We start from the raw sequence: 14,532 nt of genomic DNA, 5'->3' as shown, positions 1-14,532 counted from the left end.
ACTCCCCCTTGTCCAGTCTGCATAAAGTGTTTCTGCTTCTGTCACCTGTCTGAAGCTCATAGCTCCGTAGCACAACACTACCCCTGGAGTGGTCAGAGCAGTATCGATATTGGTCACTACTTCATTGTGAAAACAACCAGATCCTAGTTCTGTCCTTGCTCAAAATGATACAATTCCTCACCACTCCTCTGCAAAGGCCATAAGGCTGAAACTCCCTTTATCTTGCCCACATCCAACTTTACTCACCCAGATCCTCCTTGCACTGGCCAGCCTGGGTGAAAAAGCTTCTACTGACTTCATAGCCACCAAAGAAGAAGAAGTAGCCAGGCACCTCCCGTAGCCAAGTACTGGTCAGGCCCTGGAAAAATCCCAGCAGGCCCTCAGATTGAAAGATATTTTTCACAGTAGCCCAGGTAGAGCTGCAAGAGAGAACATAGGCAATGTACCCAAAAAAGGACCATCAGGGTCAGAATGAAAACAATCACACTCAGCATTACCTTTACCAACCCAGGATGATCAGTCAACCTAGAACCATGCCATATTACCCCAAATTCTCATTGAGAGTGAATGCCAGATTTGTTTTCCAGGCCAAACTGGGCACACTCCAGCATGTCCTGCTAGAGGCGGAATTTGAGGTGGAAGGAAGAAAGGAGCAGGGGGACTTGGTTTAAGCTCATGTATCTGAGTGGGCTCTGGCGTATCATCCACTGACCTCCCTTGCTCCCTATTCTGCAAATGTTCTCCACAAATTGTCCTTTGGAAACATGGGATTAATTTGGGACATAGGCACAAAAATGGGGGAGCTGGGTAGCCTGGCAACCACAGTAGAAATGATCTGCACTGTGCCATGGGAGAGATGTTGGCCGCCAGCTCAGCCACAATACAGTGGCCAGGAAGGAGAGGAGGATGTTTGGTTGTGACAGAGCAGGGGTCGGCAACCCTTCAGAAGTGTAAAAAGCAACAAAGAGTCCTCTGGCACCTTATAGATTAACAGATGTATTGGAGCATGAGCTTTCGTGGGTGAATACCCACTTTGTCAGATGCTACCCCTCTGATACTGGACTTTCAGAAGTGGTGTGCCGAGTCTTCATTTATTCACTCTAATTTAAGGTTTCGCGTGCCAGTCATACATTTTAACATTTTTAGAAGGTCTCTTTCTATAAGTCTATAATATATAACTAAACTATTGTTGTATGTAAAGTAAATAAGGTTTTTAAAATGTTTACAAAGCTTCATTTAAAATTAAACTGAGCCTTCTGGACCGGTGGCCAGGACCCGGGCAGTGTAAGAGCCATTGAAAATCAGCTCGCCTGCCGCCTTTGGCACATGTGCCATAGGTTGCCTACCCCTGTGATAGAGGAAGGCTTCAGGTATGCTGTGTCATGCAGACCCGCAGGCAGTCTGGCTGTGATGTACCTGTGACGTGCTAGTGCTGTTCGCCCGGTGACCTTCATCTCATGTAAGGCCTGCATGCGGCATTTCACCAGCTCCGCAGGGCACAGCACCATAGAGGAAAAGACGGAGGAGAACGAGCCGGCAAGCGCACTCTGCAGGTCGCTGGCACCATAGGGCGCGAGAACACAGATGTTAGAGCTGACGCTCACCCCCCACAGGCTCAGGCTCTGCAGAGGGCCGAGCAGAGGCCCTCATCACCACTACCCTAGAGGAGGAGCGTGACCTGCCTCCCCAATCCTGACTATCCCCTTGCTCAGGGACGTCCCCACAGCCTTCTCCTGGGCTGTCACAGATGGAAAACGTGGGTGACTCGGCTTCCCAAAATGGCATCACCCCGAATACTGCCCAAAGTGCCCCCAACCTGAGCCCCCCAGCGGGGCTTACAGCAGCCTTGCCATGCAGCCCCACCCCCTCTGGCGTCCCCATGCCGCACACCCGCAGGGCCAGGCCATACCTCAGCTCCAGCACACTGCTCAGTCCAAACAGCTGCCTCACCAGCTGCTGACAGAAGCCATAGCAAGCGAAGAGCACTGCGTTCTCTGCCACGTTAGCAAGCAGGGCTGGAGTGGTGCCCTGGTACAGCCCAGGCAGCCCTTGCTGCCGGTACGTCCGGACTGAGCAGTCAAAGAAACCCCGGTACATGGTGGGGAAGGTCTGCATCTTCACCTTGATTGTGTCAAAGGGCTGCCCGCTCACCACACATGCCACCCCGCCTGCAGAGAGACACCCACAGTCACCCCAGTGCCCCCCTTTGCCAGTAGATAAATCTCTGCATTAAGCATCTTCGCATAACTGTGTATCATTTTCATATGACTTTGTATTATGCCTCTTCATATAACCTTGTATTAAGTCTTTCCATCTATAACCTCTATTTTCATACAAATTTGTAGCAAGTCCTTTGATATAGGAACTTTGTATCAAATCCTTATATAGAAAATTTGTATTGAGCTTTGGTACACCTCTACCCCGATATAACGCTGTCCTCGGGAGACAAAAAAATCTTACTGCGTTATGGGTGAAACCGCATTATATCGAACTTGCTTTGATCCACCGGAGTGTGCAGCCCCGCCCCCCCGGAGCACTGCTTTACCGCGTTATATCCAAATTCGTGTTATATCGGGTTGCATTATATTGGGGAAGAGGTATATAATGTTATAGGCCCGAAGGATAGTTAAGGTAGAAGAAAAATGTCTTTTCACTAGGAGTAGAATAAGATCTTCTCCCCCCCCCTCCTTAATCAATTGCCCTGTTGAATGAATGAGGTGTGAATGAGTAAGGCATGGAAGGCAAGCACCTCCAGACAGCTGCAACAGTTGGAGGGGATAGAAGCCAACCCAAGAACAATAAAACTTGTCAAGTGGGCTCATTAAAGAAGATCAGACATATTGACAGCCCTGGGAGTTAGAAGGGAGCACCATCTTTTGAAAACACCCTCTTTGAAAATAAATGTGGCAGCATTAAGACAACACCCAGAAGGAAGCGCCACAGATGACCAACTGAGACAGACACAGATTTTGCATCTGGTATAGATTTGCATGAGAGGGAAGCTGCTATAAATGTGAGGTGTCTTGCAGAGGATCCCAGGTCTCATCTTGTCAACATCGGAGCATCGATCCGGATCAACAGAAGCCCAGCTCCACCCCTCCCCCATCTAACTCACCTGGCCAGTGCAGTTAAGGGGAGCAACTAGTTGGTAACAACAACAAGACGGAGTTTGTGTGTGAGTGTAATATCTCATATGCATATGATAGTGTGGATTGATATATGTACTACCAATAAATGTGGCGCTTTGCATTATCCCCCCTGAAAAGATCCTGTGCAGTATTTTAAGTACAACGTTTGCCCCTGCCCCAGGGGTAAAGCCTCAGAGCACCTCAGTGCCAGCACCTCACCCCCAGCCCCCAGGGCAAAGCCCCCAGGTACCTCAGTGTCAGTTCTTCACCCCACCCCTGACAGGGCAAAGCCCCCGGGTACCTCAGTGTCAGGTGCTGGGGGTTGTAAGTCTCCTCCTCCCACAGCTGAGGCCCAGGATTGCAGGGGTCCTCTGAGCTAGAATTCCTCCCTCTGATAAGTTTTAACTTGCTCCTGAACCGCGGTCCTGTCTTATTTCAGGGATTCAAGTCCAACTCCTGCTGCCTTCCAGGCCTCACCCCACTTCCTGTTGGGGCCCTATCCATGCATTTGGCTCGGGGCTCCCCTTCTCCCCAGCCGGGTATCTTGCCCTTCTGAAGAACCCAGATATGCTCCCAAATGATTCTACCTGCCAATGCCCTCCGCCCCTTGCAGAGGACGGGCCCCAGCTCCCAGACTCACCTGCTGCCCCTGCAGTGAGGTGAACCAGTGCCTGTACCAGTGGGTGGGACTTGGCTGCATCTGCAGACATCTCAGCAAACTGGACCACGCTGGACCCTAGAGCAGGAACCAGGCTGCAAATCAACCCGCTCCCAGCTCAGTGATGCAGGGAGCAGGGCAGGCAGCAGAGAGCACAAGCAACAGGCTTCAGAGGTCACCCTGCTGCAGAACCATATTGCTCGAGTTTTCTTTGTCCCCTTGGGAATCCAACAGCAACTCGGAGATACCTGGGTATTTGGGGTGGAGGCCTGGGTGTAGTCTTTAAAGAGGGATTTGAGTTAGGGGCATAGGGATTGGAAAGTTTGGGGGGGCTGTGAAGGAGGCTATTGTGGGTACTGGGAGAGTACAAGAGCTGTAGGGTATGGAGGCTATCGGGGAGGTTGTGGGGGACACAGGGACTGTGGGGATATGAGGGGGCTGGAGGGGGCACAGAGGTGGTGGGAGAGCATTGGGGAGGCTGTGGGACACAGGGGCTGTGGAGGGCATATGGACTGAGGCTACTAGGAAGGTTGGAGGGGGGCACAGGGCTGGTGGGAGGAGGCCTGGATGGGGGTGCAGGTCTGCCTCACTGATCTGGGTCTGAGTGGCATGGCACCTCAGCATTGTTGGCAGCACCTGAGTCCTGCCTCCACTGCAAGGAGTGGGTCAGGAAGTGGTATTGGGCAGAGAAGTAGCCAGGGGCCCTGGGCACAACTCGGGATTGCTGAGGGGTGCTGCACTTCCCTGCTGCAGCTTGGGGTGCTGGGGCAATGGGTGTGTGTAACGGGGTATCAAGGCAGATGGTGTGTGGGGGGGTATCGGGGCAGAGGAGGGTAGTGGGAACCTGTGTAAAAGGGCAGCAGGACAGAGGGAGAGTGTGCAGCATTGGAGCGGGGCATAGAGGGGTTGTGAGTGTGTGTATGGGGTGTAGTGGGGCAGAGGGGGGTAGTGTGTCTGAGTGTGGGGGGTGGTGTTGGGGCAGAGAGGGTGGGTAGCGGGAGCGTGTACAGGATGTAGTGGGGCAGAGGGTGGATATTGGGAGTGTATGAGATGTAGTGGGGCAGAGATTGGTAGCGGGACTGTATACGGGGTGTAGCGGGGCAGAGGGTGGGTAGCGGGAGTGTGTACGGGGTGTAGCGGGGCAGAGGGGGGTAGTGTGTCTGAGTGTGGGGGCTGGTGTTGAGGCAGAGGGTGGGTAGTGGGAGTGTGTACGGGATGTGGGGCAGAGGGTGGGTAGCGGGAGAGTGTATGGGGTGAGGAGGGGGATAGCATCTGAGTGCAGGGGGTATTGTGGTAGAGAGGTAGTGTGTTTGTGTGTGAAGATGGGGCAGTGGGCGTGTGGACAGATGGGGGTTGTGGGGGCAGGGGTATCAGGGTAGTGAAGAGGTATATAGTGGGGGATCCAGGCAGGAGCAGGGAGTGGGGATGTATTTAAAGGGTATCGGGGAAGTGCAGGGTTGTATAAAGAGGTAGCAGGACAATGGATGTGTGTGCGGGGGTGCATTGGGTAGAGTGGATAGTGGAGGTGTGGGTAAAGGGGTGTCAGGACAGTAGGGGGTATGGCAGGTATTGGCAGTCAGATGCATGTAAAAGGCTATCAGGGTACTGGAGAGATGTGTGGTGGCTGGCTCCTTGGATACCTTTGAGGAGCAGTGGGCACTGTCCAGGGTTCTCTGCTCAGTGTCCTCTTCAGGTTCCCTAGTTTTGGCCCTTTGACCCTCACGCTTGTTCCTGTTTTTTTCCTTTGTTGTCTCCCAAATTTAGTTGAGTTCTGGGCTCAGTAGCTCCTCCCCAGGCTGGGGAAGGGGCTTTTAGTTGTGGGCGGGTTTACGCCGCCTGCTTCCCAGCACCCAATAAGATACTCAGCAGAGATCAGTAAGTACAGGGCTCAAGGGAGAGACGTGTCCCTGAGGAGAAAAGGGGGGTCTGCACTAATCCTTCTAATACCTGCCCACATATGGTGAAATGGATACATTAAATCAGTGGGTGCATTCTCCCTGTCGGAGACTCACAGAGCTTTCCCTTCTCTCCCCAAGGTCTGGCCTGCACTTCACCGTGGGCTGCAGTGGGGGAGGTGTTTTTTTCTTAATGTCCCCATCCTTCCTCCTTCCCCCACAAAAAGTTCCAGGTATACTAACCCCTGAGAAGCAGGTTTGGGAACAGGGTGTGGGAATCTCGTGTATCTGTCACATTTCAAAGCTAGCAAGTTCAAAGCCCGTTAATGACAAGAGTCTTTAACATTCTTTATCAATTTGGTTTTAGATGAATTCCTACTGTGTTTTTAAAGCAAGAGGTACAACATCATGGGCCTTCAAATATCATTATTTTGTAATACTTGTGCTAAGAGTCCTTTGGCTCTATATATGTAAAAGGCCAAGTGAGAACCATATTTTCATGAGCACCTGGAATCTCTATAAAAACAGCAGAACTCAAAAAGGGAAAGCAGTTTAAATAGACAAATCAAACAACTGAGGCTAAGAAGATCCCATCCTATTTCAGAACCATGACTTCTAGGAGGAAAGAAGTTTAATGTGGCAGTTTGTGTAGATTCAACATCTTTACATGGTTGAACTATTCATTTCTAAATACAGACTGTTCTTTCCCTGGCCAGCTCTACCTCTCTTCATATCTAGTAGGTCTGGCAGAGGCCTTTAAAAGTCTTACAAGGTATTTGTACTGCACGCTATCAATCAAGTTGTTCAAATAAGTCCTTTTTCTCTCCGTAGAGCAGATGTATAAGGATGGTGGAAGCAGCTTCCTCAATGCTCGTTGGAGGGACTTGACATTCCTAAACAGGTAACTACTATTGGTTGGAGTGGATCAGTCTCTACCTGTCCCAGCAGCCAGATCCCTCCCAAAATATGGCACTAAGTTCCAGCTAGGAGGTTGTGCAAATGAGAGAGGCAGGACAGGACCAACTGTGAGGTGTCCTTCAGCAGACACGTTTACAGGGCACAAGCATTGCTGTTCAGGCTGATAGCTGCCATTAAGTAACTTGAGCCCACTAAGTATATGCTCTTGATGGTCAGTCAGAAAATAACCCAACAAACCCAAAAGCCCAGTAACAAAGAACCCTAGAACATCCATAACCCCCAACTCAGCCTGTAGAAGACCAGCTACAATTAAAATCACAGCTAATGTAAAAGCAAAAAAATACACATGCAAAGCCCCCTGACTGATGGAACTTACAGTGCCTTCTGTAGTAAGATGAGGCCCTGAAACATAAACCCTTATATCAGAGGCCCGGTATGAGGCCTAAGGCCTGAACTAAAGTAATGGTAAAGACTTTGCTAATATAAAGCAAAGTTAAGTTGTGAGCAAAAGGCAGGCCCTGCTCACAGAAGCTGGCAAGAAGAGGGCTGATGTTGCAAAAATACACATATCTAAAAGGTACCAGAACACTCCAATACTTGCACATTCCACACAGATAACAAGGACAGGGACAAAAGGGGAATATGATGGATAGAGTTGTTTTGTTTGAACCAACATGTACAAGGTGAGGGGTTGCACCTCAATACGTCAGGAGTGAGGTGTAACTTGTTTGTACCTGTGTATAAGAATGCACCCCTGGGGAGTTGTCTTGGTCTGGACTAGGGGGCAGTGGTAAATCCCGCCACTGACTGAGCTGTGTCCATTATCAGGGAGCACATATGTACTAGCAGAACTGTAGACATCTGATCCGGGGAGCTAGAGACTGTGTTTCGTTTGGCAATAAACCTGGCCAGGTGCCTTCGTACCTTATCGGAGTCTCTGGTCATTGGGTGGTTTGCTCAAGATCTGCTGTGCCAGCTATCTGCGCAGAGCTGGGACAGCACACAGGGAGAACACCCAGCCGACTGTTACCAACATTGGATAGAGCAGAGCACCACACTGGTGACGTCTGACAACACCTTCAGCTGAGCAGAGCTGCAGGGCTATAGAGAGTTAACGACAAGGGTGCAAGCAGCCAGCTGTGTTACAGCTGCTGTCATTCCAGTGTACAGTGAGTGGTGTCTCAATGACCAAGGCTCACTGGGTGAGTATTGGGAGGACTCTGATAATTTCAGTCCATGCCCAAGATGAAATGGGAGTGATAACCAGACAGCGTGCAGTGAATGAGTAGCCATGGTCATAGAATCATAGAATATCAGGGTTGGAAGGGACCTCAGGAGGTCATCTAGTCCAATCCCCTGCTCAAAGCAGGACCAATTCTCAACTAAATCATCCCAGCCAGGGCTTTGTCAAGCTGGGCCTTAAAAACCTCCAAGGAAGGAGACTCCACCACCTCCCTAGGTAACGCATTCCAGTGCTTCACCACCCTCCTAGTGAAATAGTGTTTCCTAATATCCAACCTAGACCTCCCCCACTGCAACTTGAGACCATTGCTCCTTGTTCTGGTCATAGAAACACTGATGTGAAGAAGTCATGACAGGATAGAGACCCCGGAGCCAATACAGAGGCAGAACAATCAGTCCTGTCTGCCTCCTCTGAGTAATCATTCCAGGGAAAGAAAGCTCCATTGATGGAAAAGTAAGGGAAGTACAGAACTAGGAGTAATGAACATGGAGACTAAATTCTCTTATCTTCCCAGAACAGCTTCACAGTACAGTTGGGAACTTCTGTGGGGAGCAGTGTGGGTTGAAAGCCAGAACTGAATGAGCATGAATGCAGATATCAATGAATGCAAGTAAATCACACAAAGGGAACCAGAGATTAGAATATTGCAGGGCTCGCACAATCTGTTTCCCATTAATGATTGGAAAGTTTCCCAGGTGAATGGGGGACTAAAATTAATTGGTTTAGGCAGGAGTTCACTTTGAGGCACCCGGCTTCAGGAACCATCTCTGCACTGGCCTCTAGGGCAGTAGTTGCCATGGAGTGGACCATACCTCAATGTGCAAATTGTTTTATGGACATCTGCTCTCCCAGTCATTATTGCAGACCCATCTCCCCTCCCTCTAGTGATGCAATATTATCCCTGAGGATAACTGCTGACATGGAAGAGTGATATTAGGACAGTATTTAATGTGTTTTAGATTCTTTTAATGTGATTTGACATCTAGAGAAAAGGAGGCAAGCCAGTATCATGTGGCTAGCCAGCACTCTGCAGACCAATTTGCAAACCATTGGCCTAGGTGATCTAATGTGAACGCCTGGCCTTCGTGATCCAGCTCTGATTTCTAATTCCAGAATTGACCAATAAAAACATATAGTTACTTTCTTGGGCACCTGCACAACCTATAACCTGACACCCGGATTCTGGTGGCTTTGGACTCTATCCTAAAGCTGGGCTAAGGATTGTTAGGCTCCATAGTTTCTTTTCCTTGGAACTGTAAGAATAAGGACCCATTCCCCTAGAGCATCATCGCTATCAACACTTCCCTGCTCTGATTCACTCTTTCTTCTATAGGTGGCTCCCTCTGTGTACAGAGAAGAGATTAATTTCTACACCCTAGACACTAAGCAGAAAAATTAGTGTTTCGGCTTCCTTCTGTGATGGCACTATTTAGACCTGCCTGCCTGCGAGCATGATGCTAAGGCATAGGGAGTGGATTATCTAAACACAGCCAGACGAGGAATACAGAACATAGGAAGAGGCATTCTGGCTCAGAACTCCTGTCCCTCTAGTGCAGTGTCCTGTCTCTGACATTTGCCAGCACCACATGTTTCAGAAGAAAGTGTAAAAAATGAAGTTTACTTACCTGTAACCGAGGTCCTTTGTGCATCCTCTGCATATTCCCACTCCTGGGATGTGCCAACCAGTGCAGCCTGAACAGTAAAATTCTACTAGCAATAGCCATTGGAGCATCCACGCAACTGCCTCCTTACCTCTCTCACACCCCTGAATTCTGGACATTCTAGGGCAAGGGTTTAGAAAGGAGCATGCTGCTCCACTGCCTCAGTTCCATCCCCCAGGATCCCAAGTTCTTTGATAAGTAGGACCTCAAGGTACTGTGGAAAGATGGGCAGGGAGTGTGAATATGCAGAGTCTGTTTTGAAGAACCTCGGTTACAGAGAAGTAACCTTAACTTCTTCTTTTGAGTGTCCTATGCATATTTCCACTCATGGGTCAGATTAATAAGCAGTACTGTGACCCAGGATAATGGGAGCTGGAGTTCTAGTTAAACAAAGAGTACACGAATGCCCTGCCAAACTTTGCATCCGATCTAGATTGCAGGTCTACAGAATAAGGTTTAGTAAAAGTTGAACAGAACACCAGGTTGCTGCTCTACATCTCTCGAACAGGGGAACATGTCTAGAGAAAGCCATGCAAGATGCCTTTGATCTAATTGAATGAGTTCTGATGCCCTGTGGAATGGATAATCCCGACAATTTATAAGCTTCATAAATACCTAATCTACAGGGAGTCTGTACAGAAATAGCTTTCCTTTGTTTTTTGGTCCATGAGCTATAAACAGCCTTGAAGACGGTCTAAACTGTTTAGTCCTGTCTAACTAAAAAGATAATGCTCTTCTCACATCTAATGTGTGTAATTTAGCTTCTCCATCTGGAGTATGGGATTTGAGGAAAAATTATAGATTGATATGTGAAAATCAGACAATTTTTGGTAAGAACTTAGAATGAGTGCAAAGAACCTCCTTTATCCTTATGAAACAGTAAATGGTGGATCAGCCATTAATGAATGCAATTCACATGCATCTTATGGAAGTGATTGCTATCAAAAATACTATTTTTACAGATAAACAAAATAACAACAGCTCTCCAGAGGTTCAAAGGGAGGTCTCATTAATTGTGCTAGTACTACATTAAGATCCCAGAAGGTATAGGAGTTCTTATTGAAGGATACAAATTATTAGAGCCATCTATAAAACTCTTAACTGTATCATTAGTACAAACTGATTTTCCCTCTACAGATACATGATATGCTGATATGTCCGAGGGTACGTCTACACTACCCGCCGGATCGGCGGGTAGCGATCAATCTATCGGGGATTGATTTATCGCGTGTAGTGTAGACGTGATAAATCGATCCCTGATCGCTCTCCCGTCGACTGATGAACTCCAGCTTGGCGAGAGGCAGAAACAAAGTCGACGGGGGAGCCACGGCCATCGATCCAGCGCCGCGAGGACGGGAAGTAAGTCATTCTAAGTCGATCTAAGATACGTCGACTTCAGCTACGCTATTCTCGTAGCTGAAGTTGCATATCTTAGATCGATTCCCCCCCCCCAGTGTAGACCAGGCCCGAGAGATTAACCTTAACTGAAGATAATGAAAGAGGTGTCTTCTTAAGATACAATAAATACTCTAATATATAATTAATTGTTGCCATATACAAATCCACATTACACATGGAAATCCACAATACAAACCTTTCCATTTAAGACTACAGCATTTCTGTGTGGGTTCTTTTCTAGAATATAACTGTAAATGCTGTACTTCTAATTAAAGGCTTTCTTCTAGTCTAGCTAAAGGTCTACTCCCCATGCAGTCCAGAGAAGGGATCAAAGGTCCGGATGATAGACTTTCCCTGCTTGTTGTGACAAATCTGACATCAGTGGACAGATGTATCAAATCTGGATACCACTATTGTCTAGGCCATAATGGTGCCATTAAAATCACCCAGGCTTTGTCCTGTCTTAACTTATCACTCTTTGAATAAGAGGATATGGGGGGGAGCATACATTAAACCCTGATCCCACTGTATCAGAAAGCATCCGATATTGATTCCTTGCCTCTGTCTGCCCTGGAACAATATCTCTAGCATTTCCTGTTGCTGCAATGGCATTGTGTTCCCCTGCTACGTGAATTGCTACTGGATGACTATCACGTTCTATACAAAGACTCTTGGTCTCTCTGCATAATTTCACAGAGTAAGTGCCCATTTGCTTGTTTAGATATGACATTGTCATAGTCTGTTACTACCTGAAACTGCTTTGTTTCTGAGTTGAGGTAGAAAAGACCAAAGGGCTAGTCCGATTGTCTCAATTCTAAAATACTGATGTATAAGTTCCTTTCCTTTGGTGACCAATGATCTCTGACCAACATTTTGATGTTCAGATAGGCTCCCCATCCTAGGGTAGATGCATGTATTACTGACAGGGTAGGGGGATTGAAAAGAACACCCTTTATTGCATTATGATGGTCTGCCCACCACATTAATGATGTTATGGAATTAATATTTTTCAATGTATGCTGTTTAAATCTGATTTGTAATTCTTTGGTAACCACTGCTGAAGGTTCTCTCATCTAGAGACGAGCATAAGGAATCAGTGCTGTGTTGATGCAGCAGACCTGGCAACCAAAAGAAGAAAAGAATAGATTGTCTTGGTAACTGGTGGTGGTGATGTATATCTCTTTTTATTTTGACATCTCTCTCCTCTTGGAGAAAAGCTCTCCCCACAGTTGAATCCAATATGGCTCCTACAAAAAGAATCCTTTGACTATGGTTTAGGCATGACTTTTCCCCAATTTATATATAATCCCAGGCTGACAGTGAACATATTTGACTTACATGTAGTAAGATCTGTTCCCTGGAGGATGCTTTTGTTAACCCATTGTCTAGGTACATGTATACATACACCCCCTGCCTTCTTAGATATGCTGCCACAACAGACAGGCATTTTGTAAACACCATGGGTGCTGTGGACAACCCAAAAAGGAGGACCTTGTACTGAAAATAGTCCTCTCCAGTAATGAAACACAGGTACTTCCGCTGCCATGGTCTTATAGAAATGTGGATGTATGCACCTTTTAAGTCCAGACCTGTGAACTAATCCTGGAGGGAAAGAGAAGGTATTATAGAAGTTAAATACAACATGCAGAAGTGAAATTTCTTTCTATAAGTGTTCGAACTCCTTCAATCCAAAGGTCCCCCATCGCTTTTTGGGATTAGAAAATAATGCACGTAAAACCTCTTCCCTCTGTGATCTTGTAGAACTACTTCTATTGCATCTAATTAGTAAAGACAGAACCTCCTTTTTTCAACAAATTGAGATAACTTTGATCTCTGTCCAGATATGAAGTAAGGTGGTTGCTGAGGGAAAGGTTTTGAACTGAATTGCATAACTGCATGAAATAACTTCTAATATTCATCTGTCCAATATTATTAACTCCCACTGGTAAAAAAAAAGGACAAGCAGTCCCCAAACTGTGCATAAATAAAGTCCAAAGGGACTGGTTTGAAGCTCTGTATCCTTATGTCAGATTTGATGTCTTGGAGGAACCACAGAAGACAAAGATGACAAAACTTTCCCTTTATTATTGCAAGGTTTAAATTTCTTCCTCTATTGTAGCTGGTGTTGTGGGGTATAATGTTGAGGTTGGCAATGATATGGCGTTCTCTGAGAATTGTAATTAAGTGAAGGAGATGAAGAAGGAGGGTATTGCCTATGATACTTGGGTAATGGAGTCAAATACAGCCTCTTCCCTGTATTAAGGAAATCCTGGCAGTAGATCTTATATTGTTCCTCTTCTCTAGTACATCATCAGTCTGAATACTAAACAGACCTTCTCCTTCAAATGGACGGTCCTCAATCCTTCTTTTTAATCTCGTGAAGGAGTCTCAACAATCTTACGCATCCATGTCTCCTTAGTGAGCCAAAGCTACAGAACTTGCTGAAGTATCTGAGGAGTCAAAAGCCACTCTCAACTGTTGCTTAACAACATTCTGTCCTTCAGTCAAAATGGCATTTGATAACTTTGTGTGTTCCTCTGGGAGCACATTAAGGAAAGAGGGTTTTTTGCTCCAGAGATGGTATTGGTACCTCGTTTTGACAACTTCATTAGTTGAATATGCGCATGTTTAATGTAGCTGAAGAAAATATTTATTTCCCTAATGCCTCCAGCCTCTTCCTTTCCTTATTCAATGGAGCAGAGTGAGCTTGGGCACCTTTTAATCTATAAAGTGCCACTTCAGCCACCAACAAATTAGGAGGTGGATGGGTATGAAACACTGCAAGTCATTCTTGAGGGAACTGATATAATTTGTCTGCCTTCTTAGACAGGCTAAGTGGTTGAGGGAGTTTTCCAGACTGTCTTTACTGACTGAAGCAATCCCTCTAACAAGAGAAGTATGACTTGTTGACTAGCCGCTGCCCCTCAAATTTTGAAGATGCTGTGGAGCAATCATCGCATTTTTGACATTCAAGATACTAACTCATGAAAGGCTACAACATCTTCCGTTGGTGATGATACTGAGATGTCCTCTACATTTTCATCCAAAGAAGGCACATCCCTTAATTCTGAATCTTCCAGCTCCAGTTCCTGCTCCTCGGATAATATTTCACCTATTTCCATATGTAACTTGTTCTGAGTAAGCTGCATTGGCTGGTCCTTATCCCTTAGATGTGACAATTGAATGTCCTCCTCATACTGACTTGGTGAAGGTCTGACCCCATATGTTGGTCCTTCCTGATAAGGTGCCAGAAATGGCCAGTGAGACCACTTTGCCCAGGGAGGTACCTGCCAATTGGGTCAAAACCCCACTGATGGATCTGGCTGGAAATACCTCTATGCCCGGGGATCCAGTGGGGCTGCAGTGAACTGATTACAATAATTTTTTCCTGGTTCTAACCTGCGATCTGCATTGCTCTTCTGGCCCCAATCCATTTGCAGCTCAGATGGGAACAGAGACAATAACCTTATTGAAAAAGGAGAGCACAGAGCAGCTCTTCTCCAGGGGTCCTGAAGGGGTCTTAGGAGAAGACAGCAGCACAGGGCTCCTGACCCTTTCCTCTTCTTTGCTGTCTCTCAGAGAAGCAGTCGGCCTGACTGGGTGTAGTACCTCATGTGACGTGTCCTGAGAC

General features: G+C 47.0%; 1 protein-coding gene across 1 annotated transcript; it reads right to left on the bottom strand.

Moving 5' to 3' along the window:
* Positions 1 to 238: 238 nt before the first annotated feature.
* LOC115271229 (mitochondrial ornithine transporter 1-like) lies at positions 239 to 3,838 on the bottom strand. The gene is made up of 4 exons (XM_029911865.1): positions 3,769 to 3,838; positions 1,910 to 2,168; positions 1,417 to 1,557; positions 239 to 419 (listed from the first exon to the last, which is right to left on the bottom strand). The coding sequence occupies exons 1-4, from the start codon at positions 3,836 to 3,838 to the stop codon at positions 239 to 241; spliced, it is 651 nt and encodes a 216-aa protein (XP_029767725.1).
* Between the last annotated feature and the right edge of the window lie 10,694 nt (positions 3,839 to 14,532).

Source organism: Terrapene carolina, unplaced genomic scaffold, assembly GCF_002925995.2.
Source record: "Terrapene carolina triunguis isolate 2854851 unplaced genomic scaffold, T_m_triunguis-2.0 Scaffold131, whole genome shotgun sequence".
Taxonomy (NCBI): Eukaryota; Metazoa; Chordata; order Testudines; family Emydidae; genus Terrapene; species Terrapene triunguis.
This window is presented reverse-complemented; position numbering and strand designations above follow the sequence as displayed.